The sequence below is a fragment of the Dipodomys merriami genome, unplaced genomic scaffold (assembly GCF_024711535.1).
Source record: "Dipodomys merriami isolate MVZ:Mamm:240054 unplaced genomic scaffold, mDipMer1.0.p SCAF_78, whole genome shotgun sequence".
Taxonomy (NCBI): domain Eukaryota; kingdom Metazoa; phylum Chordata; class Mammalia; order Rodentia; family Heteromyidae; genus Dipodomys; species Dipodomys merriami.
In genome coordinates, this window is record NW_027206379.1 from 5,368,327 (window position 1) to 5,396,238 (window position 27,912).

Sequence of the window (27,912 nt, forward strand, 5' to 3'; positions counted from 1 at the left end):
TACACAATGGAATATTATGCAGCCATTAGAAAGGACAAAATAATGGCATTTGCAGGGAAATGGATGGAGCTAGAAGGAATCATGTTGAGCGAGGTAAGCCAAGAACGAAGAGACAAACAGTACATGGTCTCCCTGATAAGTGGATTCTAAATCCAAAATGTTAGGTGATATGACAAAACTAACAGGACTTAAGAAACAAAGAATTCCCACTCATCTGGTTGAACCACTACTAAATATCCCCATGCTGCTGATCACATATATGGTATATAACATATGAGCACCGTTATATATTACAGACTGTGATAGACAATTTGCTCCAGGAAAGTTAGAATGAACTTGTGACTTTAAATGAGCATCATTATTCCACAATACTGTGAATTTCCGGAAATTAAGTAATCACTTAATCACGATCAAAAAAAAAAAAAAAAAAGAACCTCGGGGAAGGGAGGGAGGGAAGGGATGGTAGGGGGAAAACAATGGAGGGGGTAACAATGTTCAAGAGGAAGTGGAAGTGTACTCATTACCTCACTCATGTAACTGTAACCCTCTGTATAGTATCTTTACAATAAAAAAAATAAAAAAAAAAACACGCACAGATCCTAAGCACATGGTTGACTGGGTTTTGGTAAAGCTATACACTGGTGTGACCATTGCAGCTGAGGAAGGTTGGTGGGATTTTAAGTAACTGCTACAGGCTGGATGTGGATGTCCCCAAAGGCCCGTGGGTTGAAGATCAGTCTGCTGGACACTGGAATGGGGCCAGTATGGAGTGGGTGGAAGGTGTTTACCTCCCTGAGGAGGTCTGGCCTCCAAAGGGGAGGGGGAGGCCCACCCTGTCCCTTTTCTTCTCTTTTACCTCCCATTGCCATGAAGCACACGTTTGCCCCACTGCATGCTCCCTGCCATGATGTGCTGCCTTATCACAGCCCACAGAGCCTCCAAAGGAATCAGCTGAGAGACACTCTAGCCAGATGAGATTTTACATCATCTAAGGCCATCATCAGAGTGCCATCTGACCACATTTGCCAGTTCTGTTTTTGGAAGCAAGCATAGGCCCTGTCCACACTCCAGAAGAGAGGACTGTATGAGGACATGAACACAGGATGGTGAGGACAAAGACCCTCAGAGTGGGCACTGAATCTAGTGTTCAGAGGAGGTCCTGGCAGGAGAGATGCTCAGCACACAGGTGACTCTTCTTGCCACAGGTCTGGAGATCACTGAGAACGTGGGTGGACAGGGGTCCAGGGGACCCTGCTGCATAATTACCTGCTGGTAAGAGGGAAGGAAGATGTGGTCTTTGAGATGAGAGGGAACGGAGAGAACACGCATCCCAGGTGGGTGTGAAGAGCCATTCTAGAAGGAATGTCCAAGGGGGTATTGCAATGTCATACGTGGGAACTGAGAACTGACCACCAACATGGAGAGTGCTGCGGACTGGGGCAAAGCAGCTCTGCCTGGCAGCAGGTCCTGCCATAACTGGAGTCCCAGGACAGTCAAGTCTGGCCACCTGCTCCACTTTGCCCACTTGCCAAAGAGATAAGCAGTGGTGAAGGTCAGAGAAGGGCGCGTGAGGACAGGTAGGCCCTTCAGCCCATGTCCAAGGTAGACATGAGCTTTTTGCTTAAATAGAGGAAGCGCTGGGGCAGGAGCAGGAGGCACACGTAACAGGCTGGTAAGAGCTGTGGTCTAATCGTCTTTGGGTTGCTTATTTCTCGGGATCGGTCAGGTGGGGCCTTTTCCAACTCTTGACTTACTTTCGAATCCCCTGGAAGGAAGAACATTTCCATTAAAATGTTGAAAAGGAGCCAAGCAGAAGGAAAGACCAGGGCGGGCTGGAAAACCTCGGGGCCCTGGTCACAGATGTTTTTCTGTAAGTCCCTCAGCTGGAATCCAGAAGGCCAGGATGTCTGACAGGGGGGTTGGCAGATGCAAAATGGGGACAGAGGATTTGCAGGCCCGACTGAAGTCAGGACTCTGGGCAAAGGCACGGGTTGCGCACCAGCCCTGCCGTCAGGCCTTGGGGCCCGCAATGGACTCCTGCCACGCGCAGCGCGATGTTGAAGCCCTGGATCGGGGCGGGCCGGGCCGGGCTGAGACCCGAGGACGGGGCGGGCCGGGCCGGGCAGGGCAGGCCGGGCAGGCGGGGCCGGGCAGGTCGGGCCCGGAGACCCTTCGGGCTCAGGAACCAGCAGGAAGCCGGAGGTGGCGCTGTGGCCCAGGGGTGGCAGCCTGCGGGGCAGCCCCGGGGTGGGGCTCGCGGGTGACCGACGGCTTTACTGCCTTCTTTTCTCCGCTGTTCGCGGACGGGACTCGAACTCGGCGCCTGGCGCTCTCCCACCCGAGCCACGCCTCCGGCCCCGCAGCCAGACGTCTCCTCCTCCGACCCCGCAGTTCTCTCCCTCTCCCTTCTCCTGTGCCTGCAGGCGCTGATCCGTCCACCGCCGCCCCGCTGGACTGCCTTCGGCGCACTTGCGCGCGCGCAGACAGCGGGCCCGGAGCCATTTCGCCGAAACGCCCGGGTCCAGAAGAGCGCGATTGCGCAGGCGCCCGCCAAGGGTCTGGCCCCGCCCCTCCGAGCCGGGAGCGCGCGTGCGCGGCACGGGCTGGGGCGGGTGGGGCGCATGCGCCCGGGGAGAACCGGGGCGGCTGTCAGCTGACTGGGGCGGCGCAGCTTCCCGGAGGCCGACGTCGGCGAGGCGGCTCCGGCGGGGGCGGAAGAGCTCGTCCGGCGCGGCGCGGGGCGGAGGGGTCGACGAGGCCCGGGGGCCGCCGCGGCACCATGGCGACCACCGTCAGCACGCAGCGCGGGCCGGTGAGGCCTCCGGGCGGCGGGGCGGCGGGGCGGCCTCGGGCCCGGCTTCTCCTCAGCGCGGGCGCGGCCGGCACCGGCGGGGCCGGGAGCCGGGGCTGGGGGCCGGAGCCGGGGTCGGGGCCGGAGCCGGGGTCGGGGCCGGGGCTGGGAGCCGGGGTCGGGGCTGGGGGCCGGGGCCGGGGTCGAGGTCGGGGCTGGAGCCGGGGCTGGGGGCTGGAGGCCGGGGCTGGGGGCTGGGGGCTGGGGCCGGGGCCGGGGCTGGGAGCCGGGGCTGGGGGCCGGGGCCGGGGCTGGGAGCCGGGGCTGGGGGCCGGGGCCGGGGCTGGGAGCCGGGGCTGGGGGCCGGGGCCGGGGCTGGGAGCCGGGGCGGGAGCCGGGAGCCGGGGTCGGGGCCGGGAGCCGGGGGCCGGGGCCGGGGTCGAGGTCGGGGCCGGAGCCGGGGTCGGGGGCAGGGGTCGGGGACGGAGCCGCGGTCGGGGCTGGAGCCGGGGTCGGGATCGGGACCGGGACCGGGGTCTGGGCCGGGGGCCGGGGGCTGGGAGCCGGGGCTGGGGGCCGGGAGTCAGGGAGGCGGAACTCCCTGGGCGTCGAGCGGCGCTGGAGGCCCCGCGTGGGCCCGGCCCCCCCCCCCCGCGTCCCCGGGACGGGATCGGGGTCCCTGTCGCGCCCGCGCCCAGGTGAGGCTTCCCCCGTCCCGACGCCGCCCCGGCCCCTGTCGGGTCTTGTGGAGGTGGAGCGTGGGAGCCGGAGCTTTGAAGACCCTTCCCGTATAGATGCCGGCGGCCGCGGGGCGCGCCGAGCCGGGACCCCTCGCTCTGCCCTGCGTTGCAACCCCCCCCCCCCACGGGACTCCTAGCACGCCTTTCTTAAGGTGTCTTTTCCGAGGGCTTCAGAGACAGTCTCCTGAGACACTTGGTGTGTGGCGCCTCCAGCGCCTGCTGTGTCCCTCTCCATCTCCACCCCACCCCAGAGAACTAAGCAGCCAGAGAGGAAGGGAGACAACTTTCCTGTGCCATGGCTTCCACACAGCAGTGGGCACCTGGCCAGGCCGGGTAGCCCCTTCCTGTCCAGCTGGGTGGTCTAGGAATTCATCCCCTCACACCCCTTCCCGCTCCCTTCCAATCTGAAACCGTTGTAGTGTGAGACCCAGTTTGAATTCACACAACAGTGAATTAAGCAATCCACTGAGCTTTGCCTTTCCTGTTGCTGAGAGAAACTGATGCTGTGCTTATGCAGAGCTGGCATAACCTTTGTCTGTTATGAGTTACTGGGAGCGTCAGGTAATGTTCAGACTTGTAGGATCTGAGGTGTCCAGGTCCTGCTGTTGAGTCTGACTTTCCCTATGTCCTGTGCCACCCACATTCTAGGCAGACAAGTTTAAAAAAAAGTACGTTCAGAACAGTAACCTTGGGCTTGGGCTCAGGCTCTAAGGATATGTCATCAGGGACCGGATCTCCAGTTCTGCTTGGGTTATGTGTGACTTCAGCAGAGTGAATGACCATGTGTGGGCAGCCGTGTCATAGTGAACCACAGGTCTGTGGCACAAGGGACAAAGGGCTGCATGTGACAACTCAGATGTGCTAGTGATTGACAATCACCATCAGGTGTGTGGTCTTCCTTAGGGATTGGGTGCTGTGTGAGTGTTGTGTGGGTTGGGTAAACCTTTTTGAGGCAGTGCATTCAAACGGGCACTTGGAGGGGATCAAGCATGTGGGGTGTGGTAAGGTGGAGAGGAAGACTGCTTGGGCTGGGGGCAGTGTGTCTTACAGTAGAAGGGCTTTGGGCTGTGTGCAGCTGGATCTGGCCCAGGAGCTTTGGTCAGAGCAGTTTCTGATGCTTTTTGCATACCTGCTTCAGTTTCCGACCTTTCCATTAGCTGCTTCACACAGAGGGACCTGCCCGTAGCCCTCTAGGTTCACCAAAACTTGCAAAAACTTCTTGGCCAATTTGTTAGGGTATAGTAGAGCTCTAAATTTTGCTAGGGTGTGATAATAAGTACTATATCCCTGCTTATTCTGTTACACTCATGGGACTGTGGCAACACTGAGATAAACAGTACCACCCTTTCCTACCTAGTCCACAGATTTTTTTAAGCACCTATTAGATTCCTATAGTAAGTGACTTAGAGCCCCTGCTTCTCTGGGGAAACACGGAAACACATGCAGGAGATTCTGCTGTAAGTCTCCCCGCTACTGTGGCTGAAGTCTGTGCCAAGGACAGCTTTACCCGCTGGCCTTCTTCATCAACCTGTGTCCTGTGGAGTCTGGCAGGTGGGATGGCAAAGGGTCATTTCCTAACTGGGACTGCCATCAGCAGAGCAGGCACAGTTTGTAAAGGTAGAGTAAAATATGTGCTCCTTACTTAGCAGGAAGAGAGGACAGAGTTGATTTTCTTTTGTTGCTGCCTTTCTTTTGTGGAGTGACCTTATGGACCTTCGCTGTCAGTCAGCCCCCTCTCAGCCCCTGCCTGTTGATACGCTCACAGGCAGATGGGTTACCAGCAGCTGGCCCCTAGGTGGTGTTAGTCTGTGAAGGTCTTTGCTGGATTCCGAGGCCACGCTACTTGTGCATTGTACATACAAGCTTCGCATTGCTGCCCCTTCCTGTAAATAAGACTGGTCACCAGGTGGTGACCTTACGGGCCGCACTTTTTGCTTTTTTTGGTACTAGTATAGTTTCTCTATCTTCCTTTCAGAGTATTTATCTGATGGTGGTTTCTCTTCACATTTTGCTCAACATTTCTGTTTAAGATTCATCATCTACAGCATATGATTGTATTAAAAAAAAGTCAAATCTAAGAAATTCTAGTTTTTCTCTTTTTGCTGAAACGTATTAGCTTGCCCTTTTTTGTAGTTATAGACACATGTACACATATCTGTGTTTCAATCACTTGTGCTTTTATTTTCCTACTTTATCCCTTTTTATTTATTAAACATAGGTTGTGAAAACTCAGTTTAATAGTGTATTTTCTACTGGTTTGGGAAATGCTTGGTGTATTTCTTTCTTTTTTTTTTTTTTTTTAACATTTGGCATTATGAGGCTCTGAAGGAAGTCACTGGTCTTGTCTTACTGGGTAATGCAAGCCTGGAGACCTTTGGGTCACATCTCGGCTGGGTGTGGTGTGGGATGTGGTAGCTTCTACCTTCCTTTGGAGGCTTCTCCAAGGAACAGCGTTGTTTTTGTGCAGTCCAGTGCTTGCTTAGGTTGGCTTTCTTGTCTTACTGTTCCCATGTCTCACTTAAGTTCCTCCCTTGACTCTTGGTGCTTCACACACTCAGTTCCTCATTGTACACGCCTTATTGAAACTCCTGAGGGCTATTGGTGCTCTGTGTGTGTGTGTGTGTGTGTGTGTGTGTGTGTGTGTGTGTGTGTGTGTGTGTGTGTGTGTGTGTGTGTGTGTGTGTGTGTGTGTGTAATGTTGACAGTTGTTTCTCTGTCTACTGGAGGTTTGCCCTGCCATCTTCCTCCTGCCTTTGAAACCCTCTGCTGGTGTGTCTCCAATGTCATCACTTCACTTCCACTTCAGTTTTGATATGCACTATGTGAGGCTTCAGGTGCAGTGACAGTTCTCTAGCTTTGGGCTGTCACCATTCATGAAGCCCTTCTTGGGGCTCATGTTGAAGATGGGCTAAATTTATGTGTAGGAAGTGCTTGCTTCAGGCCTGACCCATAAAAAATACCATGAAACAGGTGCACTTCTGGGTCTTTATGAGTTATTTTTCATTTCTCACAAACTGTGGCTAGGTCCCCTGTATCAGTTTTGGCTTTGATGTCACTCTGCAGTGTTGCTGTGTGCAGGGAAGATGGGGGCCTTAGGCAGGGAAGGGTTGTTGTGCAGGTAGCAGCAACTCTGTGTTGAATGTTGCCCGTGAGCTCTGGCCCTCGAAGGTTGCCCCCAGCCTTGGCACCAGTGCAGCAGACCCTGCCTCTGCTCAGCTGGTTTCTCTCATGTCCCCTCTGGACTGTCACCAGTGCCGTAGCTTTACATTTCCACAAATAGTCCATAGTGACTGTCCCCTCCCACCTCTTCCTTTGTTCTAGACTCATATCCAGCAGCACTTGCCTTTCTGTGGAATGCTCCAGACACAAAGGCAAGTCCTTCCTTCATGTTGCCTAGGCTAAAAGCCTTCTGATGACCCCCACCCTCACCCTTGTCAGGAGGTCCTACAGGTTCTGTCTTGGAAGCATGTTGGGATCATGTGATAATCGCTCCCTCCTGTGCTTGTTCCCACTCGTAAGTGCAGTCAAGTGTCAGGCAGAGCCAAGTGCGAGTCTCTTGCCTGCCCAGCCCTTGTCCTGGGTCGGGGTCCTGGGGGTGTCCTTGTGTCTTTACTCTTTTCCAGGGCTTCATGGGTCTGTGTGGGTGGCTGTTCCTCTTCCCAGGCAACGATACCTCTCAGTGCCAGCACTCAGGGACTGGACACTGCCCTTAAAATTTTTTCCCTTAAGGATAGCAGTCTATTACTTGGTCCACAGTTCTACTTCTGGCTTTTTATTCTAAGTGGTTAATTGGAGATAAGAGTCTCCTGGACTTTTGCTGCCTGGTCTGGCTTTGAACCAGGTCTTAGCCTCCTGAATAACCAGGATTACGGGTGCCCGCGTGTGTGTATGTGTCTGGGGTTTGAGCTCACGGCCCTTGTGCTGGCGAGGTAAATACTTCACCACTTTGAACCACATTTTCTATCCCTTTGTTTTAGGCGTTTTCTGGATAGGCTCTCATTTTTTTGCCTGGAGCCAACCTAGACTGAAATCCTCCTACTTAAGGTTCCTGTATAGCTGGAATGACAGGCACATGTAACCTTGCCCAACTTTTTATTAATTGAGATGGAGTCTCAAGAAGCATTTGCCTATACTGGCCTTGAACTTAAGTAGCTGGGATTATAGGTGTGAGCCCCTGTGCTTGGCTACTTTTGGGTGTTTCTACAGAAGTGCTACCTGGAAATGGAACTGTGGGGCTTTCACGAGCTTCTAAGTTTTTTGCTAGTATTGGTCAGTTTCATCTTTGAGCAGAACTCTAAAAAAACATTCCTATGTATCTGTTATCAAGATTTTTATTTTCTTTTTATATACCTGGTTTTGTATGTGTGTCTGAATGTCCTGGGGCTTGAACTCAGGGCCTGGACAATGACCCCAAGCTTCTGTGCTCAAGGTTAGCATTCTACCACTTGAGCTATAGCTCCAATCTGGCCTTTGGTGGTTAATTGAAGATAAGAGTCTTATAGAATTTCCTGCCAGGGATGGCTTTGAACCACGAGCCTCAGATCTCAGCCCCTTGAATAGCTAGAATTACAGGTGTGAGCAACTGGCACCTGGCTAGATTCCTGTTTTTGAGCCATGTTAAAGAATGTATTCTTCACAGAGCCCAACATTTCCTTCATTATGGCAAGGAAAACAGACATTTTAGAATTAGAACTGAATTTTAAAAGTACCTGTTTATCAGTGACATTTTCAGGTACTGTGACTGACATTGTAGGAGGGCACCCTAACCTGTATTGTGCTGTGGCTTGTGAGACATTATTTTGTTTTGTTAACAGTGGTTGCTTTTGAAGTGTAGAAACGTGTCCTCGTTTAGACAAATTGAATCTCAAGTTGAGAAATCTTCTGGGACTTGTAACAGCAGCCAGACTTGTCTTTCTCCTCCTGCCGACACTGTGTTGGTTGCATAACAAGTTTGTTATGGTTTGGTTTTGGCTGTGTTGGCTTCTTCTGCCCTTTAAGGTAAAGTGAAATTTTTTCTACTAAACTACTTCTTTTTTTTTTTTTTTTAAACTTCTGATCTAAGAAGAATTCTGTATTTAAGAAAAAGATATGCTGAGGTACTCTGCGTCTTATCTGTCTCTCATTTAGCCTTCTCAGTCACTCTTCTTAGCTCACATTGTTAAAACTTTCCTATTTGTAGCCCGATGGCTAAATTCTTGTTGAAGCATAACACATTTGGTCTTCTGATAGAATTTGTCCCCATTAAGAAGTGGCTCCATTCTCTGTACTGGACGCCTGCTGCCGAGAGGCTGCACTCACAAGGGGCGAAGGCCTGCCATGACTCCCTCCAACTGGTCTTCCTGGCCCCACAGCCACAGCAGCCTCCCTGACCCTCACTGGACACCGCTGAGCGTGTCCTCGGACATTCTCCTCTCTACCCCAGAGCTATAGTGCGTGGCATTAGGGGCGCGGGTATTTGTTTTTTTTTTTTTTTTTTTTTTAATTTTTTTTATTGTAGAGATACTATACAGAGGGTTACAGTTACATGAGTGAGGTAATGAGTACACTTCCACTTCCTCTTGAACATTGTTACCCCCTCCATTGTTTTCCCCCTACCATCCCCTCCCTCCCTCCCTTCCTCAAGGTTCTTTTTTTTTTTCTTTTTTTTGATCGTGATTAAGTGATTACTTAATTTCCGGAAATTCACAGTATTGTGGAATAATGATGCTCATTTAAAGTCACAAGTTCATTCTAACTTTCCTGGAGCAAATTGTCTATCACAGTCTATAATATATAACGGTGCTCATATGTTATATACCATATATGTGATCAGCAGCATGGGGATATTTAGTAGTGGTTCAACCAGATGAGTGGGAGTTCTTTGTTTCTTAAGTCCTGTTAGTTTTGTCATATCACCTAACATTTTGGATTCATCATCCACTTATCAGGGAGACCATGTACTGTTTGTCTCTTCGTTCTTGGCTTACCTCGCTCAACATGATTCCTTCTAGCTCCATCCATTTCCCTGCAAATGCCATTATTTTGTCATTTCTAATGGCTGCATAATATTCCATTGTGTATAGATACCACAATTTTTGGATCCATTCATCTGTGGTGGGGCATCTAGGTTGTTTCCATATCCTAGCTATTGCGAACAGTGCTGCAATAAACATGGAGGTGCATGTGTCCTTGTATATTGGTTCCTGTTGTTCAGGGTAGATGCCTAGAAGTGGTATGACTGGGTCGTAAGGGAGGTCAATCTTTAGCTTTCTAAGGACCCTCCAGACTGCTTTCCAAAGTGGTTGTATGAGTGTACATTCCCACCAGCAGTGTAATAGCGTTCCTCGTTCTCCACATCCCCTCCAGCATTTGTCGTTGGCTGATTTGTGGATGTGGGTATTTGTTTTTTAGTTAAATGAGTGGGAATGTGATTTGTGTGTTAATCCTAAGACCTTGCTGTCTGGGAATGTCTGTGCCGACAGTGCGCTGGTGGCGAGCAGAGCCAGAGGGGTGTGAGCTCTGCAGGCCTCGCACCTGTGTGAGCCGGCTGCCTCAGAAGGAGCTGGCTGTGGCGTCTTGTGTCACAGCCCTTTTCAAGGCTCTTCACGTGGACTGGCAGCCTGTGTGACACAGCCGAGGAAGTGCTGTTCCTGAGAGGCTGGGCCCTCACAGGTGCCCTTTCCCGGGGGTGTCCGTAAGTGGGGGCTGGGCCAGAGGCGTGAGGGCTGTGAGTGTTCTCAGAACCAGGGGCACAGGTGGCAAGATGGAGAGGAGCCAGCCCGTCCCAGACCTTTGAAAGCAGCGACTAAGGGCCCGGGGAGAGGAGCTTCCGAGCATGTTGGGGATCAAACAACCTGTAGAACTTTCTGGCAGCCTGCCTGGCTTCCTTCAGAAGCCGAGGGGAATGAGTGCTGTGGAGGCGGCTGGGGTCGCAGCCCCTAGGCGCGCGTGTGTTCCTGCAGCAGCTTTCAGTCAGGGCCTGCCAGGGCTCCTGTCCATGCTGCCGGGCTTCCTTTGAGGTGTACGCGCACGCTGCTGCGGGAGGGAGCAGGCTGTCAGGCGAGGTGCCAGGCCTGCGGCAGCCAGGCTTCCACTTGGGTGTTTGGGCCTGGCAGGGTTCATCAGCCGTTTCTGGTGTGAACATCTCCCACACAGGACCCTCCGGTTCTGTGCTCGGCCTAGGAGCAGTTCTCCTAGTGCCTCACTTAGGGCCAGCGTCCCTGGAGCTGCAGACAGTGCTCACGCCCAGGGGTCCCTAATCACCCTGGGGTCCCAGACAGGCCTGCTGCTTCCGGTGGGGCTTTGCCGCACAGCTGTTGGGTACCGTGATTGGGCACCTGTCTGTATAGTCCCACTCCCTGGTAGGTCCTCATGTGGGGCTCTGCCCGTCCATGTGTTCACACTCCCTGGTGTGAATTCTGCCCGTCCATGTGTTCATACTCCCTGGTGTGAATTTTACTCTTCTGTGTGGTCACACTCCCTGGTGTGAACTCTGCTTGTCTGTGTGATCACACTCCTTAGTGTGAACTCAGCTGGTCGGTGTGGTCACGCTCCCTGGTGTGAACTCTGCTTGTTGAGTGTCATACTCTCTACTGTGGGCTCTGTTTGTCTGTGTGATCACACTCCCTGGTGTGAACTCTGCTCATCTGTGTGATCAGGCTCCCTGGTGTGAACTGTGCTCGTCTGTGTGATCACACTCCCTGGTGTGAACTCTGCTCATCTGTGTGATCAGGCTCCCTGGTGTGAACTCTGCTGGTCTGTGTGATCACGCTCCTTGGTGTGGACTGTGCTCGTCTGTGTGATCACGCTCCCTGCTGTGGGCTCTGCTCATCTGTGTGATCAGGCTCCCTGGTGTGAACTCTGATCATCTGTGTGATCAGGCTCCCTGGTGTGAACTGTGCTCGTCTGTGTGATCACACTCCCTGGTGTGAACTCTGCTCATCTGTGTGATCAGGCTCCCTGGTGTGCACTCTGCTGGTCTGTGTGATCAGGCTCCCTGGTGTGGACTCTGCTCGTCTGTGTGATCACGCTCCCTGGTGTGGACTCTGCTCGTCTGTGTGATCAGGCTCCCTGGTGTGAACTCTGCTCGTCTGTGTGATCACGCTCCCTGGTGTGAACTCTGCTGGTCTGTGTGATCACGCTCCCTGGTGTGAACTCTGCTTGTTGAGTGTCATACTCTCTACTGTGGGCTCTGTTTGTCTGTGTGATCACACTCCCTGGTGTGAACTCTGCTCATCTGTGTGATCAGGCTCCCTGGTGTGAACTCTGCTGGTCTGTGTGATCACGCTCCTTGGTGTGGACTCTGCTGGTCTGTGTGATCACGCTCCTTGGTGTGAACTGTGCTCATCTGTGTGATCACACTCCCTGGTGTGAACTCTGCTCGTCTGTGTGATCACACTCCCTGGTGTGAACTCTGCTCATCTGTGTGATCAGGCTCCCTGGTGTGAACTCTGCTGGTCTGTGTGATCACGCTCCTTGGTGTGGACTGTGCTCGTCTGTGTGATCACACTCCCTGCTGTGGGCTCTGCTCATCTGTGTGGTTGCATTTCTATGTGGAACTCTGCTCCTCTGCTCCTCTAGGATAGGAGCTTTGGCTAGGGTCTAGGAGGCTTGGCTCACCTTTGGCTTTGATAACTCTCTGGCTTTCTTGTGAAGCTTTTCTCTAATCTTTGAGGGACCATGCAAGATTCATGCTCTGGGCCTTGCTCTGAGGACCGTCTGCCTCTAGTTCTGGGCCCAGCATTTTAGGTGTCCCTCTGAATCCCCATCAAGGTTGGACAGGCTGGTCAGCAGGGTTAGGTGGGAGGCAAAAAGCAGAGCAGTGAAGTCTTTTGAGTCTGCTTCTTATATTGTTCTGAGGCACTCGAACTTGAGCTGCATTTTGAAGATTACCAGGACAGAGTACTTGCCAGATAACTTTAGATTTCAGAGTGCTGTCTCATTTACCCAGTGATTCGCAGACTGGAGCACATGAGAGCCGACACATCCCAGAGCAAGCCTTTCTGAGGGGTCAGAATGGGTTTTAGTGTTCTGAGCGTTCAGAGGACTCTGGTTTGCCTTTGAACACCTCAGATGAGACAGTTCCTATTGGGGACAGAGTCCCGTATTTCTTGGACCTTCTTATTTTTGGAGAGACTGAAGCTGGTAGGTCCTGGTCTTAGGCACGTAGGGTGGTGCCGTGGGGTTGCTCAGTCTCCTGTTGAATCTGCCAGGTGCTCACCCTGTCTCTGCTCCCTGCCTGCAGGTGTACATCGGTGAGCTCCCCCAGGACTTTCTCCGTATCACGCCTACACAGCAGCAGCAGCAGATCCAGCTAGATGCCCAGGCAGCCCAGCAGCTGCAGTACGGAGGGGCATTGGGGACTGTGGGGCGCCTCAGCATCACCGTGGTGCAGGTGAGTGTCAGACTCCCCTTCCTGTGGAGGCTGGCATGGGTTGGGGAGGAGAGGAGACAGGCTGCGCCCAGGCAGAGAGGGTGCATTTCATCTGGTACAGCAGGTTTTCCCATGTGGACAGATGGTTCCAGTTTTACCCAGAACGTCTGATGCTGAAAAAGAATGTGTGAAACATATTCCTGATTTCCCAGGGATCTGCTTACAATAATTGTAATGAGAGTTGGTGGGTGTGAGCTCCATGTTGGGCCTTGTTCCCTTGTAAGGATAGGTTCCATGGCTCTTGAGGCTGCTGAAGAGACTGGCCCAGTCCATGGCCAGGTCGACAGCACTGGCCCGGTCCATGGCCAGGTCAACAGCACTGGCCCGGTCCATGGCCAGGTCAACAGCACTAGCCCCGGTCCATGGCCAGGTCGACAGCACTGGCCCGGTGGGCAGCAGCCCCACCCAGCTTGCATACCCCAACAGCTTCCTGCTGACAGCTGTGTGAAAACCAAAGTGTATTGCTACAGTGAGGTACTTGTTGTGGCTGTGTTCTGTTGAAGTGGCTCTGGTTCTGTCTCCCAGAGACGTGTGAGTCTCCCAGTGACGATAGCTGACTGTTCCCTCGTCCTGGAACACAGTGACTGTAACTCGTGCCTGGGAACTGGCAGGGAATGGCTCAAGGAGACAGGCAGCTGTGGTGGTGCATGCCTTTCCCTCTGGCAGTGGGCCCCTCATTTGTCTGAGTCTGGCTTTATTTCAGGCAAAGTTGGCAAAGAATTACGGTATGACCCGCATGGACCCCTACTGCCGTCTGCGCGTGGGTCACGCAGTGTACGAGACGCCCACAGCCCACAACGGCGCCAAGAACCCTCGCTGGGGCAGGGTCATCCAGTGCACCGTGCCCCCAGGCGTGGACTCTTTCTACCTTGAGATCTTTGATGAGGTGAGGGGCCTCCAGTGTCATGGAGGCCACATGTGAGTCCGGCTGACCCACCTGACAGCCGTTGGAGGCTGCTTGTGAGGCTTAGACCTGCCTGTGCTCTGCGTGTTACCGGTTGTGTGAGCCCCTCTCCAGACGCCCCCCCCCCCCATTCAGTTCTGGTTGTGTGAGCTGGGGCCGCACCCCTTGCTCTCAGTTCTAACAGCCTCCATTTGGAAACATCACAAGTGACACAAAATCTGTGAGCTCTGCCCAGAGAATGGATGTGCCCCTTCTTGCTGTTCTGGATAGGTTCACTTTCAAGCAAGAGCATTGTTCTTGCTGGCATGAGCCATAGGCCCACCAGTAGTACGCTTGCTTATCAGCAGGGGCTGGACAACATTTCTGAGGGGCTATTGGATGGTCAAGTGGCAGCAGGAGGCTCATGGGAAGCTGGGTTTGGGCTTCACATGTCTCCCGAGGCCTGAGTGCAAGCTGGGAGGAATAAGGGCCACCAGGGCCAAATAGGACCTGAAGTGTCAGCAGCTTGGCCAGGAGGGCGCAGCTTTCCCTTGCCCTCTTTCCTTGGCCCCTTACTCACCATTTCCCCCTTCCTGTCCCTCCTCCCTCTTCCTTCTGTGACCCTTGGGAGAATTGGAGCATACAGGAGGATGTTGGGGCTCTGATGGCTCTCCATGTTTCCCTCCTCCTCGTCTTGTACCTTCCGTGCTTGGGACTTGAGATGGTGGCTGGAGGCTCAGGAGTGTGTCCGTGAGGCCTGGGAGCAACCGTGGGCGAGTGGGCATTCCTGGGGCAGGCACAAGTTGAGGATCGCAGCATCAGAAATTCCTCCTTCCCCGTTCTCAGGCCCATCCCCGCCCACCCCTCATGGTGACTGCAGAGGGAGGGGCCCTGTGTCTCGCAGACTGCTGAAACGGTCTGGGGCCGTGGTTTCATGGGGGCCTGGAGGGGGGCTGGCAGTGGCACAAGAGTACCCATGCTGCCGAGGCAGTGGTGGGGCCTACAGCGCGATGCCATGACAGGACACCACAGGTTGTGACTGTTCCTTCCCTCTCCCAGCGAGCCTTCTCCATGGATGACCGCATTGCCTGGACCCACATCACCATCCCTGAGTCCCTGAAGCAGGGCCAGGTGGAGGATGAGTGGTACAGCCTGAGTGGGAGGCAGGGTGATGACAAGGAGGGCATGATCAACCTGGTTATGTCCTACACGGTAAGTGCCCGCCCCCGCCATCCCCCCCCTGCCATCGGTCTGTCTGGGGGCGGGCGGGCCCCGCCCTGCTCCTGGCCTCTTGGGAGGTGTGACTCTACTTTCTTGTTAGGCTCTGCCCTTGAGCTTGAGCTGTGTAAGGTAGTGACGTGGCAGCTAGCTAGGACCTGGGATGTGGGCAGGGCCTAGTGTGTGACCCAAGCTTGGGGCCTTCTGAGGCAGTGACTGGTCACAACTTGGGGGCCCGCTGCCCCCGGGTTGTGGACACTAGTCTGGCTGTGCCGGGCAGTGGGCCTAGTGTGTCAGGTGTCTACTTCCCACCCACCCCTGTCCTCAGAGCGGCTGCGGCTCTGGGGCCCTTGGGGAGGTCATTAAGAGGCACGATTAGGGCCAGGACTCCCATCATCTCTGTGTCACCAGGGACTTTTCTCTTAATGGTAAAGAATGTAAGCCTCTGTTGAATATGGTTGGAGTAGTTTGTTTGCAGGTGTAAAATTAGAAGCATGAAATGTGTTAAAAATTGGTTTGTGAAGTGGAGAAGAGGATAAGAAAGAGAAAGGGTGACCTGAGAGTGATTTGGAATACATAAAAATACATACATGAGCAGAAATGTCACATTGGAATCCTATAACTGATGTATGCAGAAAGAAAAAAGTCATGCTCTGGGCGTGGAGGGCGTGTGCTGAGCCTGCAAGTCCATCCCTCCCTGCTCTCCGTGCTGTGCTCAGAGCAAGTTCTGGGCTCACTGTGTGTTCCTAGCAGACATTCCTGCGTAGTCCAGAACTACTTCATCTGCAATAAATCCTTTGAACTAAAATCTAAGACTAGTGTAAGAAACGCTGATGTTGAGTCAGTTTCTCTCATAAAACAGACCTTAAAATGTTACTTAAATGTACATGTTTTTTATTTAGTTATTTTTCAGATAAGAGGCTCAGGTGTTTTCCTAGGGCCCGCCCGGAACCACTGTCCTGCTAGTTGTGCCTCTGGTGTAGCTGCAGTTAATAGGCACATTCACCAAAACTGGCTCACTTGTCAAGATGGGATCCTACTGACTTTTTGCCCACATGGCCTCTAATGGTGACCCTCCTCCAAGAGCTGAGGTTCTAGGCATGAGCTGCTCAGGCCTTCAGTGGGTCTTGTTAAGTCCTGTTCTCTTGATCATATTACAATAGCTGTGATCATGTCTATACCACCTTTCAGTTCAGGTTTCCAGCTGAGGTGAAGTATTGGGGCTGGTGTGGGTGGGATGACCACTCCCATGCTGAGATTCTGTCTTGGGTCTGGGCTCTGGCTGGGACGCTTGTGGTGAGACTAGAAGGAATGCTGTGATGACGTGTGGCAGGTCCTTCTGGCTCCAACGTTGTCTCATGTGTTTCAGTCCCTGCCGGCTGCCATGATGATCCCGCCCCAGCCTGTGGTCCTGATGCCAACCGTGTACCAGCAGGGCGTCGGCTATGTGCCCATTGCAGGTATGTGCTGCTGCGGCCGGCCATAGTGGCAGGCTCTGGGGCAGAGTGGGATGCAGGAGGGACCTCAGCGCATTCCCGTGGGGCTGGAGCTAGTGCAGAATTGTGTACGGATTTGACCCCCCCCCCCCAAGATGCTTCTAAAAGCAGAGTTGTTACATTTTAATTTTTTATGCATATGCCTAATTGTTGTAACATATAAGATGGTTGAAAATTTGTATTTTCAGGCATTAGCCATCAGGACAGTCTGGCCACAGTCTTGACCAAAGATGCCAAGGCAGGTTTTCTGTCATGGTCCAGCTCAGCCTGGTGGTCCTGATGCCCCAAAGTGAAAAAGGCCAGGGCAGTGGTCAGGTTTATGGGGCAGGAGTTGTGTGAGGTCATAAGGTGTGGCCTTCAGCTATGGGTGCTAAGTGTGGGTGCACCCCGGGCCTGGAAGGGCAGACACACTGGTGGCCTACCAGTGTGGGCACTTGAAGTGCAGAGGCTCATCATCCGTTGCCCCCACCCCAAGGCCACACCCAGGAGTCAAGGCCTGGACTGGAGCGGGTGGAGCATGCTTCAGGCTGCGCCATGCTGAGGTTTTCTGTCTGTGGAGCTGCCTGCCGTCAAAGGTAGAACTCCGCTGAGGGAAGTACTAGGAAGTCACCAGACCCATAGGGCTATGTGATCTGCAGTCAAGAGAAAAACCAGTTCATGGAGATGGGGCAGGATGACCCATAAACCAGAAGGCGGTGTGGCCATCCAGAGTGCTGGAGGGTGCTGGAGAAGACTTTAACCAGTGGGAAGAGGCCTCAGCAGGGGTGTGGTGCTTCTGTGAGGCCCCAACAGGTTGGTGACCTGTCAGATGCAGCGACAGGGACTTGAGTACAGACGGGACTGCGTCCCTGGAGAGCAGCTCTCCAGTTTTGTGGGTTTCATTCTGGGACAGCCTTGCTATCTGAAGAGTGCAGTGTTCTGTCCAGCATGTTAAATGGTGTTCGTTAGGGTATCTTGAGGCGGAAGTCTGAAGGAGAAGGTATCATGGTGTCTCAGTGTCAGTGCTGTGATTCCTCCTGAAACTCTTGAGTTTTGGTCTGGAGCCTTTAGCATTTCTTGGCTTGTGGCCACACTGCCCCAATCTTTGTCTCTGTTTCCATGGGGTCATCCCTCTTCTTTCTGTGTCTTTGTCCTCTCGTGTCATTAGACCAGGGCCCGCTGCATGGCCTTGTCCTAGCTTAAGGATCTCCACAAACATCCTACTCTTTTTTTTTTTTTTTTTTTTTGCCAGTTGTGGGGCCTGAACTCTGGACCTCGGCACTGTCCCTCAGCTCTTCAGGTCAAAGCTAGCACTCTACCACTTGAGCCATAGCGCCACTTCCTGCTTTTTCTGCTTATGTGGTACCAAGGAATCGAACCCAGGGCCTCGTGCATGCAAGATAAGCACTCTACCACTGAGCCACCTTCCTAGCCCAAACACCCTACCTACTTCTATAAAGGCATTTGGAAGTAGAGCTGTGGCAAACTGGTAGAACTCCAATCTTGAGTGAAAAAGCTGTGGGACCGAGCCCAGGTCCCAAGTTCAAGCCACAGTGTGGGCACAAAAAAAAAAAAAAAAAAAATCTAGATCTAAATAAGCTCAAGGCTCTTCACAGGCCCTGAGGTCAGGATTTGAGCCTACCTTTTTGGGGGTATACAGTTCTGTCCAGTTCAGTTATGAATACCAAAAAGTATTGGTCAATAGTCAACTTCCACATAGAGACAGAAGCTACTGACCTGTTTCTGGTTCCTGTCCTTAATTTTCTATATGCTTTTAAAGTTTGCTCTAGGATGTATATCTTAGGGAAGATTTCTTTTAAAAACAGAGACTTTGAACTTTTCTTTTGACATACATTTGTAATTTTGAAATAGTCTCCTACTTACAGAAACATTTCCAGAAAGAGAAAAGGAGGTTTTGCCAGAACCTTTGAAGATTGTGGCCTCTGGTGCCGGCCTCCCCCCCCCCCCCCCCCCCCCCAGCCCCGGCTCCTGGTGTGGGTTTTCTATACGAGGACTCAGCCACAGCACAGGACAACGTCCACATCAGGCATTGGTTCAGGGGCCTCCAGGCTGCTCCCCACTTGCCCTGTGGAGGGGCTCAGTCTGGAGTTGGGCTGAGCAGGCCCTGTGGTTCCCTGTCCCAAGGCTGTGCTGCCCTTCTCTGCCTTGTGTATGAGTGTGTCCACTGTCACCAAGGAGCTGCTGGCCTTTCTGGCTGCCTACCTCTTCGTATTCAGAGGGAGGGGGTGGCGTACCTCGACGTAATGGTGGACTTGGTCCCAGAAACACCTTTTGTATCTGCCCTTGAGATCAGGTTCAAGGTCGTGGCTACCACTTGGTTCTCATGAGATGGAGCTGCCCACTATTGACTAGCGGTATGGGCTCAGGTTTGTTTTGTACTCTGGGCTACAGTTTACTACATTATTTATTTTGTCACTCAGTGACCCCAGTTTGGCCAGAGCCCTTAAGGCTGGACTTTGTCCTCTTGAGATGCCCTGTGTTCTTTGAGAACTTTCTGGCTCTGGTGGGACAGAAGCCCCGCCCATCTAGCGCACCTTCTGTTTCTACCCTGGTGTCAGTGGTGCCTCCCAGGAGCTCTCGTTTCCATGAGTGGAGCGTCCACGAGAGGATAATCAGCCTTTGAACTGTTAAAATAATCTTGGTGCTTGGAAGGTTAACACAACTTGGGGACTCATTGAAAGTTGATGCCCGTTTCCCTCGAGTCCCTTAATTCCTGAATGTTTGTGGTGGAGTGTGGGGGTGTGTTCAGTGCAGAGACCACCGGAGGCTGCCACATCAGCCGTGGCCCCCTGGGGAGTCACATGTTGAAATCAGGCTTTTCTTATCAAGGTTGACTCACCAAGTGCATGTTTGCCAACACATTCCTGCTCCTTACCTGCCTTCTGGAAAATGCAGAGCTTGAGCCACACCTTAGTTCAGGTGATGTTTTGTGTTTTGGAGTTTGTTCTTTTGTGAAGGACTCAGTAATGTGTTTGCGTGCGTGTGTGGTGGGAGGCCTGTGTGTGTGTGTGTGTGTGTGTGTGTGTGTGTGTGTGTGTGTGTGTGTGTGTGTGCGCGCACGCGTGCGCGCTATATGTGGTGGGAGGCCAGTGCGTGTGTGTGTGTGTGTGTGTGTGTGCACTCTGTGCATGGTGGGAGGCCAGTGCGTGTGTGTGTGTGTGTGTGTGTGTGTGTGTGCTATATGTGGTGAGAGGCCAGTGGATGTGTATTGTGTGTGTGTGTGCACTCTGTGCATGGTGGGAGGCCAGTGCGTGTGCGTGCATGTGTGTGTGTGTGCTATATGTGGTGAGAGGCCAGTGGATGTGTATTGTGTGTGTGTGTGCACTCTGTGCATGGTGGGAGGCCAGTGCGTGTGCGTGTGTGTGTGTGTGTGTGTGTGCTATATGTGGTGAGAGGCCAGTGGATGTGTATTGTGTGTGTGTGTGCACTCTGTGCATGGTGGGAGGCCAGTGCGTGTGTGTGTGTGTGTGCTATATGTGGTGAGAGGCCAGTGGATGTGTATTGTGTGTGTGTGTGTGCACTCTGTGCATGGTGGGAGGCCAGTGCGTGTGCATGCATGTGTGTGTGTGTGTGTGCTATATGTGGTGAGAGGCCAGTGGATGTGTATTGTGTGTGTGTGTGCACTCTGTGCATGGTGGGAGGCCAGTGTGTGTGCGTGCGTGTGTGTGTGTGTGTGTGTGCACTCTGCATGGTGGGAGGCCAGTGCGTGTGCGTGTGTGTGTGTGTGTGTGTGCTATATGTGGTGAGAGGCCAGTGGATGTGTATTGTGTGTGTGTGTGCACTCTGTGCATGGTGGGAGGCCAGTGCGTGTGTGTGTGTGTGTGTGTGTGTGCTATATGTAGTGAGAGGCCAGTGGATGTGTATTGTGTGTGTGTGTGCACTCTGTGCATGGTGGGAGGCCAGTGCGTGTGCGTGCATGTGTGTGTGTGTGTGTGTGCTATATGTGGTGAGAGGCCAGTGGATGTGTATTGTGTGTGTGTGTGCACTCTGTGCATGGTGGGAGGCCAGTGCGTGTGCGTGTGTGTGTGTGTGTGTGTGTGCTATATGTGGTGAGAGGCCAGTGGATGTGTATTGTGTGTGTGTGTGCACTCTGTGCATGGTGGGAGGCCAGTGCGTGTGTGTGTGTGTGTGTGTGTGTGCTATATGTGGTGAGAGGCCAGTGGATGTGTATTGTGTGTGTGTGTGTGTGCACTCTGTGCATGGTGGGAGGCCAGTGCGTGTGCGTGCATGTGTGTGTGTGTGTGTGCTATATGTGGTGAGAGGCCAGTGGATGTGTATTGTGTGTGTGTGTGCACTCTGTGCATGGTGGGAGGCCAGTGTGTGTGCGTGCGTGTGTGTGTGTGTGTGCACTCTGCATGGTGGGAGGCCAGTGCGTGTGCGTGTGTGTGTGTGTGTGCTATATGTGGTGAGAGGCCAGTGGATGTGTGTGTGTGTGTGTGTGTGTGTGTGTGTGTGCACTCTGCATGGTGGGAGGCCAGTGCGTGTGCGTGTGTGTGTGTGTGTATGCTATATGTGGTGAGAGGCCAGTGGATGTGTGTGTGTGTGTGTGTGTGTGTGCACTCTGTGCATGGTGGGAGGCCAGTGCGTGTGCGTGCATGTGTGTGTGTGTGTGTGTGTGTGCTATATGTGGTGAGAGGCCAGTGGATGTGTATTGTGTGTGTGTGTGCACTCTGTGCATGGTGGGAGGCCAGTTCATGTGTGTGTGTGTGTGCTATGCATGGTAGGACAGCAGGGCATAAGTGTGAGGTGCATGGTGGGAGAGCAGTGTGTGTGCTCCTGTGAGTGAGTGGTCAGTGGGATGAGTCCTATCAGACTTGTGGCAGGAACTGAGAGGCTACCTTCCTGGGCAGGTCCTGAAGCCCCTCAACCCATACTTGCTCTTGTGCCCAGTAGGCAGTGTACAGCCTGAGGTGACCCTGGACTGTCCTTGTGTGTATGTCTGGTCAGAAGTGGCTGTACATTCACTTAGGGGCCTCTGATAGTCCCTTTTCTAGACTTCAGAAGATGACCCACTATGTCAGAGATATGACCAGCTTCCACAAGCGTCAGAGATGTGACCAGGCTTCACGAGGGTCATCAGTATGACCAGGCTCCACGAGGTCATCAGTGTGACCAGACTCCATGAGGTCAGAGGTGTGACCAGGGTCCACAAGATCAGAGGTGTGACCAGGCTCCATGAGGTCAGAGGTGTGACCAGGCTCCACAAGGTCAGAGGTGTGACCAGGCTCTACAAGGTCAGAGGTGTGACCAGGCTCCACAAGGTCCTCAGTGTGGCCAGGCCCCACGAGGTCAGAGGTGTGATTAGTCTCCACGAGGTTAGGGGTGTGACCAGGCTCCACGAGGTCATGGGTGTGACCAGGCTCCACGAGGTCAGAAGTGTGATCAGGCTCCACGAGGTCATTGGTGTGACCAGACTCCAGGAGGTCATGGGTGTGACCAGACTCCACGAGGTCATTGGTGTGACCAGGCTCCATGAGGTCATGGGTGTGACCAGGCTCCACGAGGTCATCGGTGTGACCAGAATCCATGAGCTCAGAGGAGTGACCAGGCTCCAAGAAGTCATCAGTGTGACCAGACTCCACGAGGTCATGGGTGTGACCAGGCTCCATGAGGTCAGGGGTGTGACCAGGCTCCATGAGGTCATCCGTGAGATCAGTCTCCACGAGATCATCAGTGTGACCAGGCTCCACGAGGTCATTGGTGTGACCAGGCTCCACGAGGTCATGGGTGTGATCAGTCTCCACGAGGTCATGGGTATGACCAGGCTTCACGAGGTCATGGGTGTGATCAGTCTCCACGAGGTCATGGGTATGACCAGGCTTCACGAGGTCATGGGTGTGCTCAGGCTCCATGAGGTCATGGGTGTGAGCAGGCTCCACGAGGTCACCGGTGTGAGCAGGCTCCACGAGGCCTCGGGAGTGAGACATCAGAAGGCTGAGAGCCTTCCGCTTGGGAAGGACTGGCCTTGTTCAGTTGTGACCATGGGCACTAGTGTTGCTTCCTTTCCCCCCATGGCACCTCCCAGCTGGACCTCTGGTAGATGCTCTGGTACCTGCAGGCTCAGGGCCCACACTCACTGGTGTTGGCAGGGCCTCCCACGGTGGCTACAAATTAACATTTCCTTCTTCCCATGCCTCCGTGTCTCCACAGGCCTCTGTAGAGTGATCTGTTTCGGGCAAGTGGTCAGATCTGCTGTCCTCTGCCCAGAAGCCAGTTGTTCATGCACTGTGGCTGATAGCTCTTGAACTGTCAAGAGAGCGATGTCTGTGCTCCACAGGCATGAAAGTAAGGCCCGTCCTTTATCACTAACGCCTGCACTGTGACCAGCACCCGTGGGAGAGGAGGCCTGTGTGGACAGTCATTGCCATCTCCCTCACAAGGAAACGCACATCTGGCTCCACGTCACTTGCTGTCTTAAACTGTGCAAATGCCAATATTGAAATAATACTGGGTTTTTGTTACTCCCCCACCTTTGCTTGGAATTTGTTCCTTTTTGCTCCTTTGTGTTTGAGTCCACCGATTTGAAACCTCTGAAATGTGACATGATAAGGAGCATTCTTTTAGCTCCACACTGAGCCCAGGCTGCGGGCAACACCGGTGGCCCTTTGTATGCCCTATGGACTTTGTTCTGTGGCAGGACTTTGCCCTGTGCCATGTCTTCTGCGTAGGAACAATCTCATGGCCTTTAGCTACTAGAGTCACACCTTTTCTGTGTGTGTGTGTGTGTGTGTGTGTGTGTGTGTGTGTGTGTGTGTGTGTGTGTGTGTGTGTGTGTGTGTGTGTGTGTGTGCGTGCGTGCGTGCGTGCGGTGTGTGTTCCGGGCAGTTGCTGTGAGGTCAGTGTTCATCCAAGCAGTGAGGTCCATATCACTGCCCTTTTTTGTGCTGATGGTATGAGTGCTCGAGAGGAGTTTGCGTGGCAGATGATAGGAACCTGCCGGGCCTGGCTGCAGATAAGCACCTCTCCTCATGGGGTAGATGCTTCTAGCGTGTGGGCACCATGTCCAACCCAGGAGAGACTGTTGCTGAGGACCTAGGCCAGCAGCCTGTCATCTGTCCTTCTCTGTGGAAGGAAGCCACGTGTGGCTACCATGTGGTTTCCTTCCCCTTAGTTGCTGAAAGGCCTGCCATCATGGACCGTGGTGACATGCCCTTCCTGTGTATGACAGCCGTCTCAGAGACAGACAGTCGGCCAGGAGGTGTTGGTACCAGTGGAAGACTGTAGGTGGTGGCTTTCGTGAGCCCTGCCCCATGGAGGGGCAGTGTGAGTGGAGGTGCTAGGGCAGGAGAGCATGCAGCTGTGCCTGTGTACCTGCAGCCACTCTGCCCAGTGCCAATAGCTTCTGGGTCCTTTTTCCCATTTCACTTTGTGCCGGCCTGGAAGATGATGTTCAGCTGCCATTGGGGTCCTTTATATTTAGTTCGGAGAGAAACCCTCCCTGAGCATATGCAGGCCACATTTGGAGTGCTGTTCATGAATTTAAGGAAGTAGTGTCTGAAAGGTGTTTTTTTTTGTCGGTCGTGGAATCTGAATCTGGGCCTGGGTGCTGTCCTTAACCTCTTGAGCTCAAGGCTAGTGCTCTAGCACTCGAGCCACAGCACCACTTCTGGCTTTTTCTGCTCATGTGGTGCTGAGGAATTGAGGTACTGAGGGCCCCGTGGCATGCAAGGCAAGCGCTCCCATCACTGAGCCACCTTCCCAGCCCATGTCTGAAAGTTTTGAGGGAGGAATCTAAGTAGGAATTCTGTGATTCTTGGTTGCTCAGTGCTTTACTTCCTGTATTCTCTTTGGGTGCTGATGGGGTGTGCGCGTGAGCAGTCCAGGCCTGGTCAGACTCCTCTTGGTTGCTTGTGCCTCCTAGGTCTCTTCTGTGTCCCCCTGTATCCCACATAGTGCAGAGCTCTGCCGGGAGCCCGTGTAGACTGGCCCTGCTGCCAGCCAAGCTCACGTGGCTTGTGACGGTCCTGCTGGCCCTGCAGCCAACCATGCCCATGTGTCTCTTGCCTGACCTACTGACCCTGCGGCTGGCCATGCTCAGTGGCTCTGACCCACTGAGGACAACTGGCTTTTTTGTGATCCTGTGAGCAATTTCTTGTGGTATTTTTTGTTGGTTTTTTTTTTCATGTGTAGCGTGTTTATCAGTATGCACCCCCGCCTCCCCCCGCCCCCTCCCTTCCCCCCCCTCCCCGCCCACCCTGGGTCTCTGCTATGGTTTCTCCTCCTTACCAGCATAGGCACCCAAAGTGGTAGTGACATCCTTGCTTTGCTGTGGTAGTATGTTCTAGAGTGTGAAGATATTAGACTGCAGCTTTGAAGTGTGGGATGAATGAGCATGAACTGGCTGGCCAGTTCCCAGGACCCACTCAGGTCCATGGTGTGTCAGCTGTGGTCCCTGCTGGGTGGTAGCATGGGGGAGGTAGGACAGAGCTGCAGAGCATGTCTGGAGAGAGTGTCAGGAGGAGGCCCGTCCCACCTGTGGTAGCCTTCCAGGTCCTGGCTTCCTGGTTTTCCTGCAGGATCTGTGTTTACAGGGGGCCAGTCTTGCTCCTCCCTCTGCTGCTGCTTTTACCAGAGTCGATCTTTTGTTTGCAGGGATGCCTGCGGTCTGCAGCCCTGGCATGGTGCCAGTAGCCATGCCCCCGCCTGCGGTAACCGCCCAGCCCCGCTGTAACGAGGAGGACCTGAAGGCTATCCAGGACATGTTTCCCAACATGGACAAGGAGGTGATTCGCTCTGTGCTGGAAGCCCAGAGAGGGAACAAGGGCGCTGCCATCAACTCCCTGCTGCAGATGGCCGAGGAGTCCTAGGCCCGCCTCGGCCTGCATCTCCCACCACCGCCCTGGGACCTGTCCTCCAGGGTTCCCAGGGTCAGGCCCCAACACGATTCCTATGAAAGACCACCCATGTTCTCCTTCCTTGGACACGTGTGCCGCCCCTCCCCACCTGTTTTGGGATGCATGTGGGTTTTCCCTTGCTAGCAGCCCTCGGGGCCATGGGTGGGGAGAGGCGGCTCCCTCCCCCTTGTCTGGGTTACTGATGGTGGCACGGCCACACTGCAGGCCTGTGCTCCTGTTGCTTGGAGACCCGTTTCCCCTCTTCACACTGTTTTGGAAAGCGGCCTCCTCTGCCAGGGCATTAGAAGTTATGGAATGTCCTTTTGGGTTGAATGGCATGGGGTTATTCTGACAAATTGAGACAGATGTGGTTAAGGCGCTCAGAATTTGTTTACTGACTTGTGGGTTGTGTTGAGAGCTCATGTCCTTCCTGACATTCTTTGTGAACATGAACTACTTCGTCACTGAGTCCTGGGCCATTGAGCTGTGCTTTCTAGCCATAGCTGGCAGGCCGCCCTGCCCAGCTCACCTTGCCCGTCAGCCAGGCCTCAGCCATAGCTTCGCTGGTGGGTGCAGCACGTGTCCAGACCGCCAGTGTGAAGGGAGCCTGGGGCAGGAGTCCTGCCTGCCAGCTTGCCTGTCTACCCGCTGCCTGTCTCCTGCTGTTCCCTCCCATTTGTCTGGAGTTAGCCCGAGGGCTTCTTGCCACAGTGCCTGGCGTCCGGCAAAGGGACAGATGTAGCACTGTGCTTTCTAAAGTATTCAGGCATTGTGGCTACTGCTGACCCGTGTAAGGAGACGCTGTGTGCCTGTACATGTAGCTCAGTCTGGGTGACCGAAACCGGCACCTGCTCACACTTGGATTTTGCAGAGGCTAGAGGTGTCCACACCCTAACCCCCGGTTACTGCGGGGCACAATACCTACTCCTGGTTACTGTGGGTCAGACTTTCGGACCTGTGTTCTGGCTGCAGACTCAAGGTTTAGGGACAGTGCAGGTGACACCTCATTGTGAGACTCAGAGCCGTGAGAGCTTTCTCAGGTGGGGAAAGCTAGCAAGCATCGATATGTGTGTGTGTTGTGGTTCGACATAAAATTGCAGTTGCTTCTCGTTCTTCTGAGTGTTTGCCCCCAGCCTTTGGAGACAATGCTGACTGACTGGCAGGAAGGTACCTTGTGGAAGCATTAGAGTAAGGAAGTTAGCACTGGAATTTCAGTCTTTCCCCCCCTAAAAATATAGGGCAAGTTTTAATGTCAGCTGGAAAATCCTGCTTTCTGCCACCTGTGGAGGTGCTTTTTGTCAGATAATATTATTCATAAATATTTATTTTTGTATCCCTGGAGGAGTGTGGGTGGAGGTACCTACCGAGTGCTTTGCTTTCCCGGGGACGGGGAGGGGAAAGACACCAATGTTTGTGAAGTTGGATGGGGCACTCGCTTGAGCCCTGGTCGCTGGAAGTCCCCTGTCAGGCTCTCGAGTAGGTGACGTGTCGGGCAAAGCGGACCTTTCCAGGCAGTCAGCAGACATGGTGTGAGAGGGGCTGGAGGTTTCTGGTGTGGCTGCAGTGCCAGCGTCTGCCTTAATGTTGCTGGTGCCTGAGTGCGTCTCGGCATGGTTCTGAGGAGGGTCCTGGAGAAGCATCCCTTGGTGCCAGCTGCCAACCGGGAGCAGCCATCACGGTGCCCACCAAGGCAGCTCTTGTGGGCACCTGCATAGGAGAGAGTGATTGTTTTAAGATAGATTTCAGACTGAACTTACCACAGTCTCTTCCCTTTTTTCATGAACACTTTATTTTTTTAAGATTGAGAAAGATCACATTTTATAAGACCTTTAATTCAGTGAGACTCTTTTCTCCTTTGTTTTGTGTTGTCCTGCCCTGTCCCGGGAGGGGAGGTACTTGTTCATCTTCTGTCCTGTGTCTGGTTTGGATGAAAGGTGGTCACACTTGGAAGGCAGAGACCACAGCAGACTGGGGCAGACGCAGATGGCTTCTAGCTCCTGGTCCAGGCCTGTGCACTGGGGCAGATGCAGAAGGCTCCCAGCCCAGGCACTGGCCCTCTCTGGGTCTCCTTATCGCTCCTGCCCGTGTTTGAAGACACGGTCATTAACAAAGCTGCATGGGACACTGGAGGGGAGCAGCCCATCAGCTTTTTCCACTGTGGCCAGTGGTCTGCAAAGTTGAGGCTGGTATATTTTCACAGCCGTTGCTGGATGGTTAGAGTCTGGGCCCATCTGACGTCTGTGGGCTGACGTGGCTGTGGCGTCTCCCCGTGTGAAGATGACTATGAGAGCAGTATGTTGTGTGGCTCGGTGCTGCCCACGCCCTCTCCAGGCCCCTCGTGTCCTCTGTGGGCGTGCTGGTGTGGGTGGAGACACGCTCTGTGGGGATGATTCTCAGAACTTTGTGTTTCTGGTTACGTGGAGGCAGCCCATGTCCAGATTTTCTTTGATTGTAAAATATATTTTTACCTTTCAGCCTTGTAATTTAAGTGGTCCATATAAAAGTAAATAAAGTCCTCTACGGAAATGTTTACCACTT

The 27,912-nt window shown here is 53.5% G+C and overlaps 1 protein-coding gene across 2 annotated transcripts; it reads left to right on the plus strand.

Annotated features, from left to right (window-relative positions):
* The first annotated feature begins 2,659 nt into the window (after positions 1–2,659).
* On the plus strand, positions 2,660–27,906 carry Tollip (toll interacting protein). Of its 2 annotated transcripts, none has more exons than XM_070009934.1 (6): positions 2,660–2,812; positions 12,755–12,904; positions 13,647–13,829; positions 14,886–15,038; positions 16,414–16,504; positions 25,133–27,906. In XM_070009934.1, exons 1-6 carry the CDS (start codon positions 2,780–2,782, stop codon positions 25,345–25,347), a joined length of 825 nt encoding a protein of 274 aa, XP_069866035.1. In that variant the 5' UTR covers positions 2,660–2,779; the 3' UTR covers positions 25,348–27,906. The 2 variants fall into 2 exon arrangements, with proteins under 2 accessions (XP_069866035.1, XP_069866036.1); XM_070009935.1 differs by lacking the exon at positions 2,660–2,812 and adding an exon at positions 4,497–4,532.
* Positions 27,907–27,912: the final 6 nt, after the last annotated feature.

Coding starts and splice junctions, on each gene's coding strand:
- Tollip (XM_070009934.1), top strand. CDS start 2,780: ATGGCGACCACCGTCAGCACGCAGCGCGGGCCG. Junction 2,813..12,754: donor TCAGCACGCAGCGCGGGCCG/GTGAGGCCTCCG, acceptor CCCTGCCTGCAG/GTGTACATCGGTGAGCTCCC. Junction 12,905..13,646: donor TCAGCATCACCGTGGTGCAG/GTGAGTGTCAGA, acceptor GCTTTATTTCAG/GCAAAGTTGGCAAAGAATTA.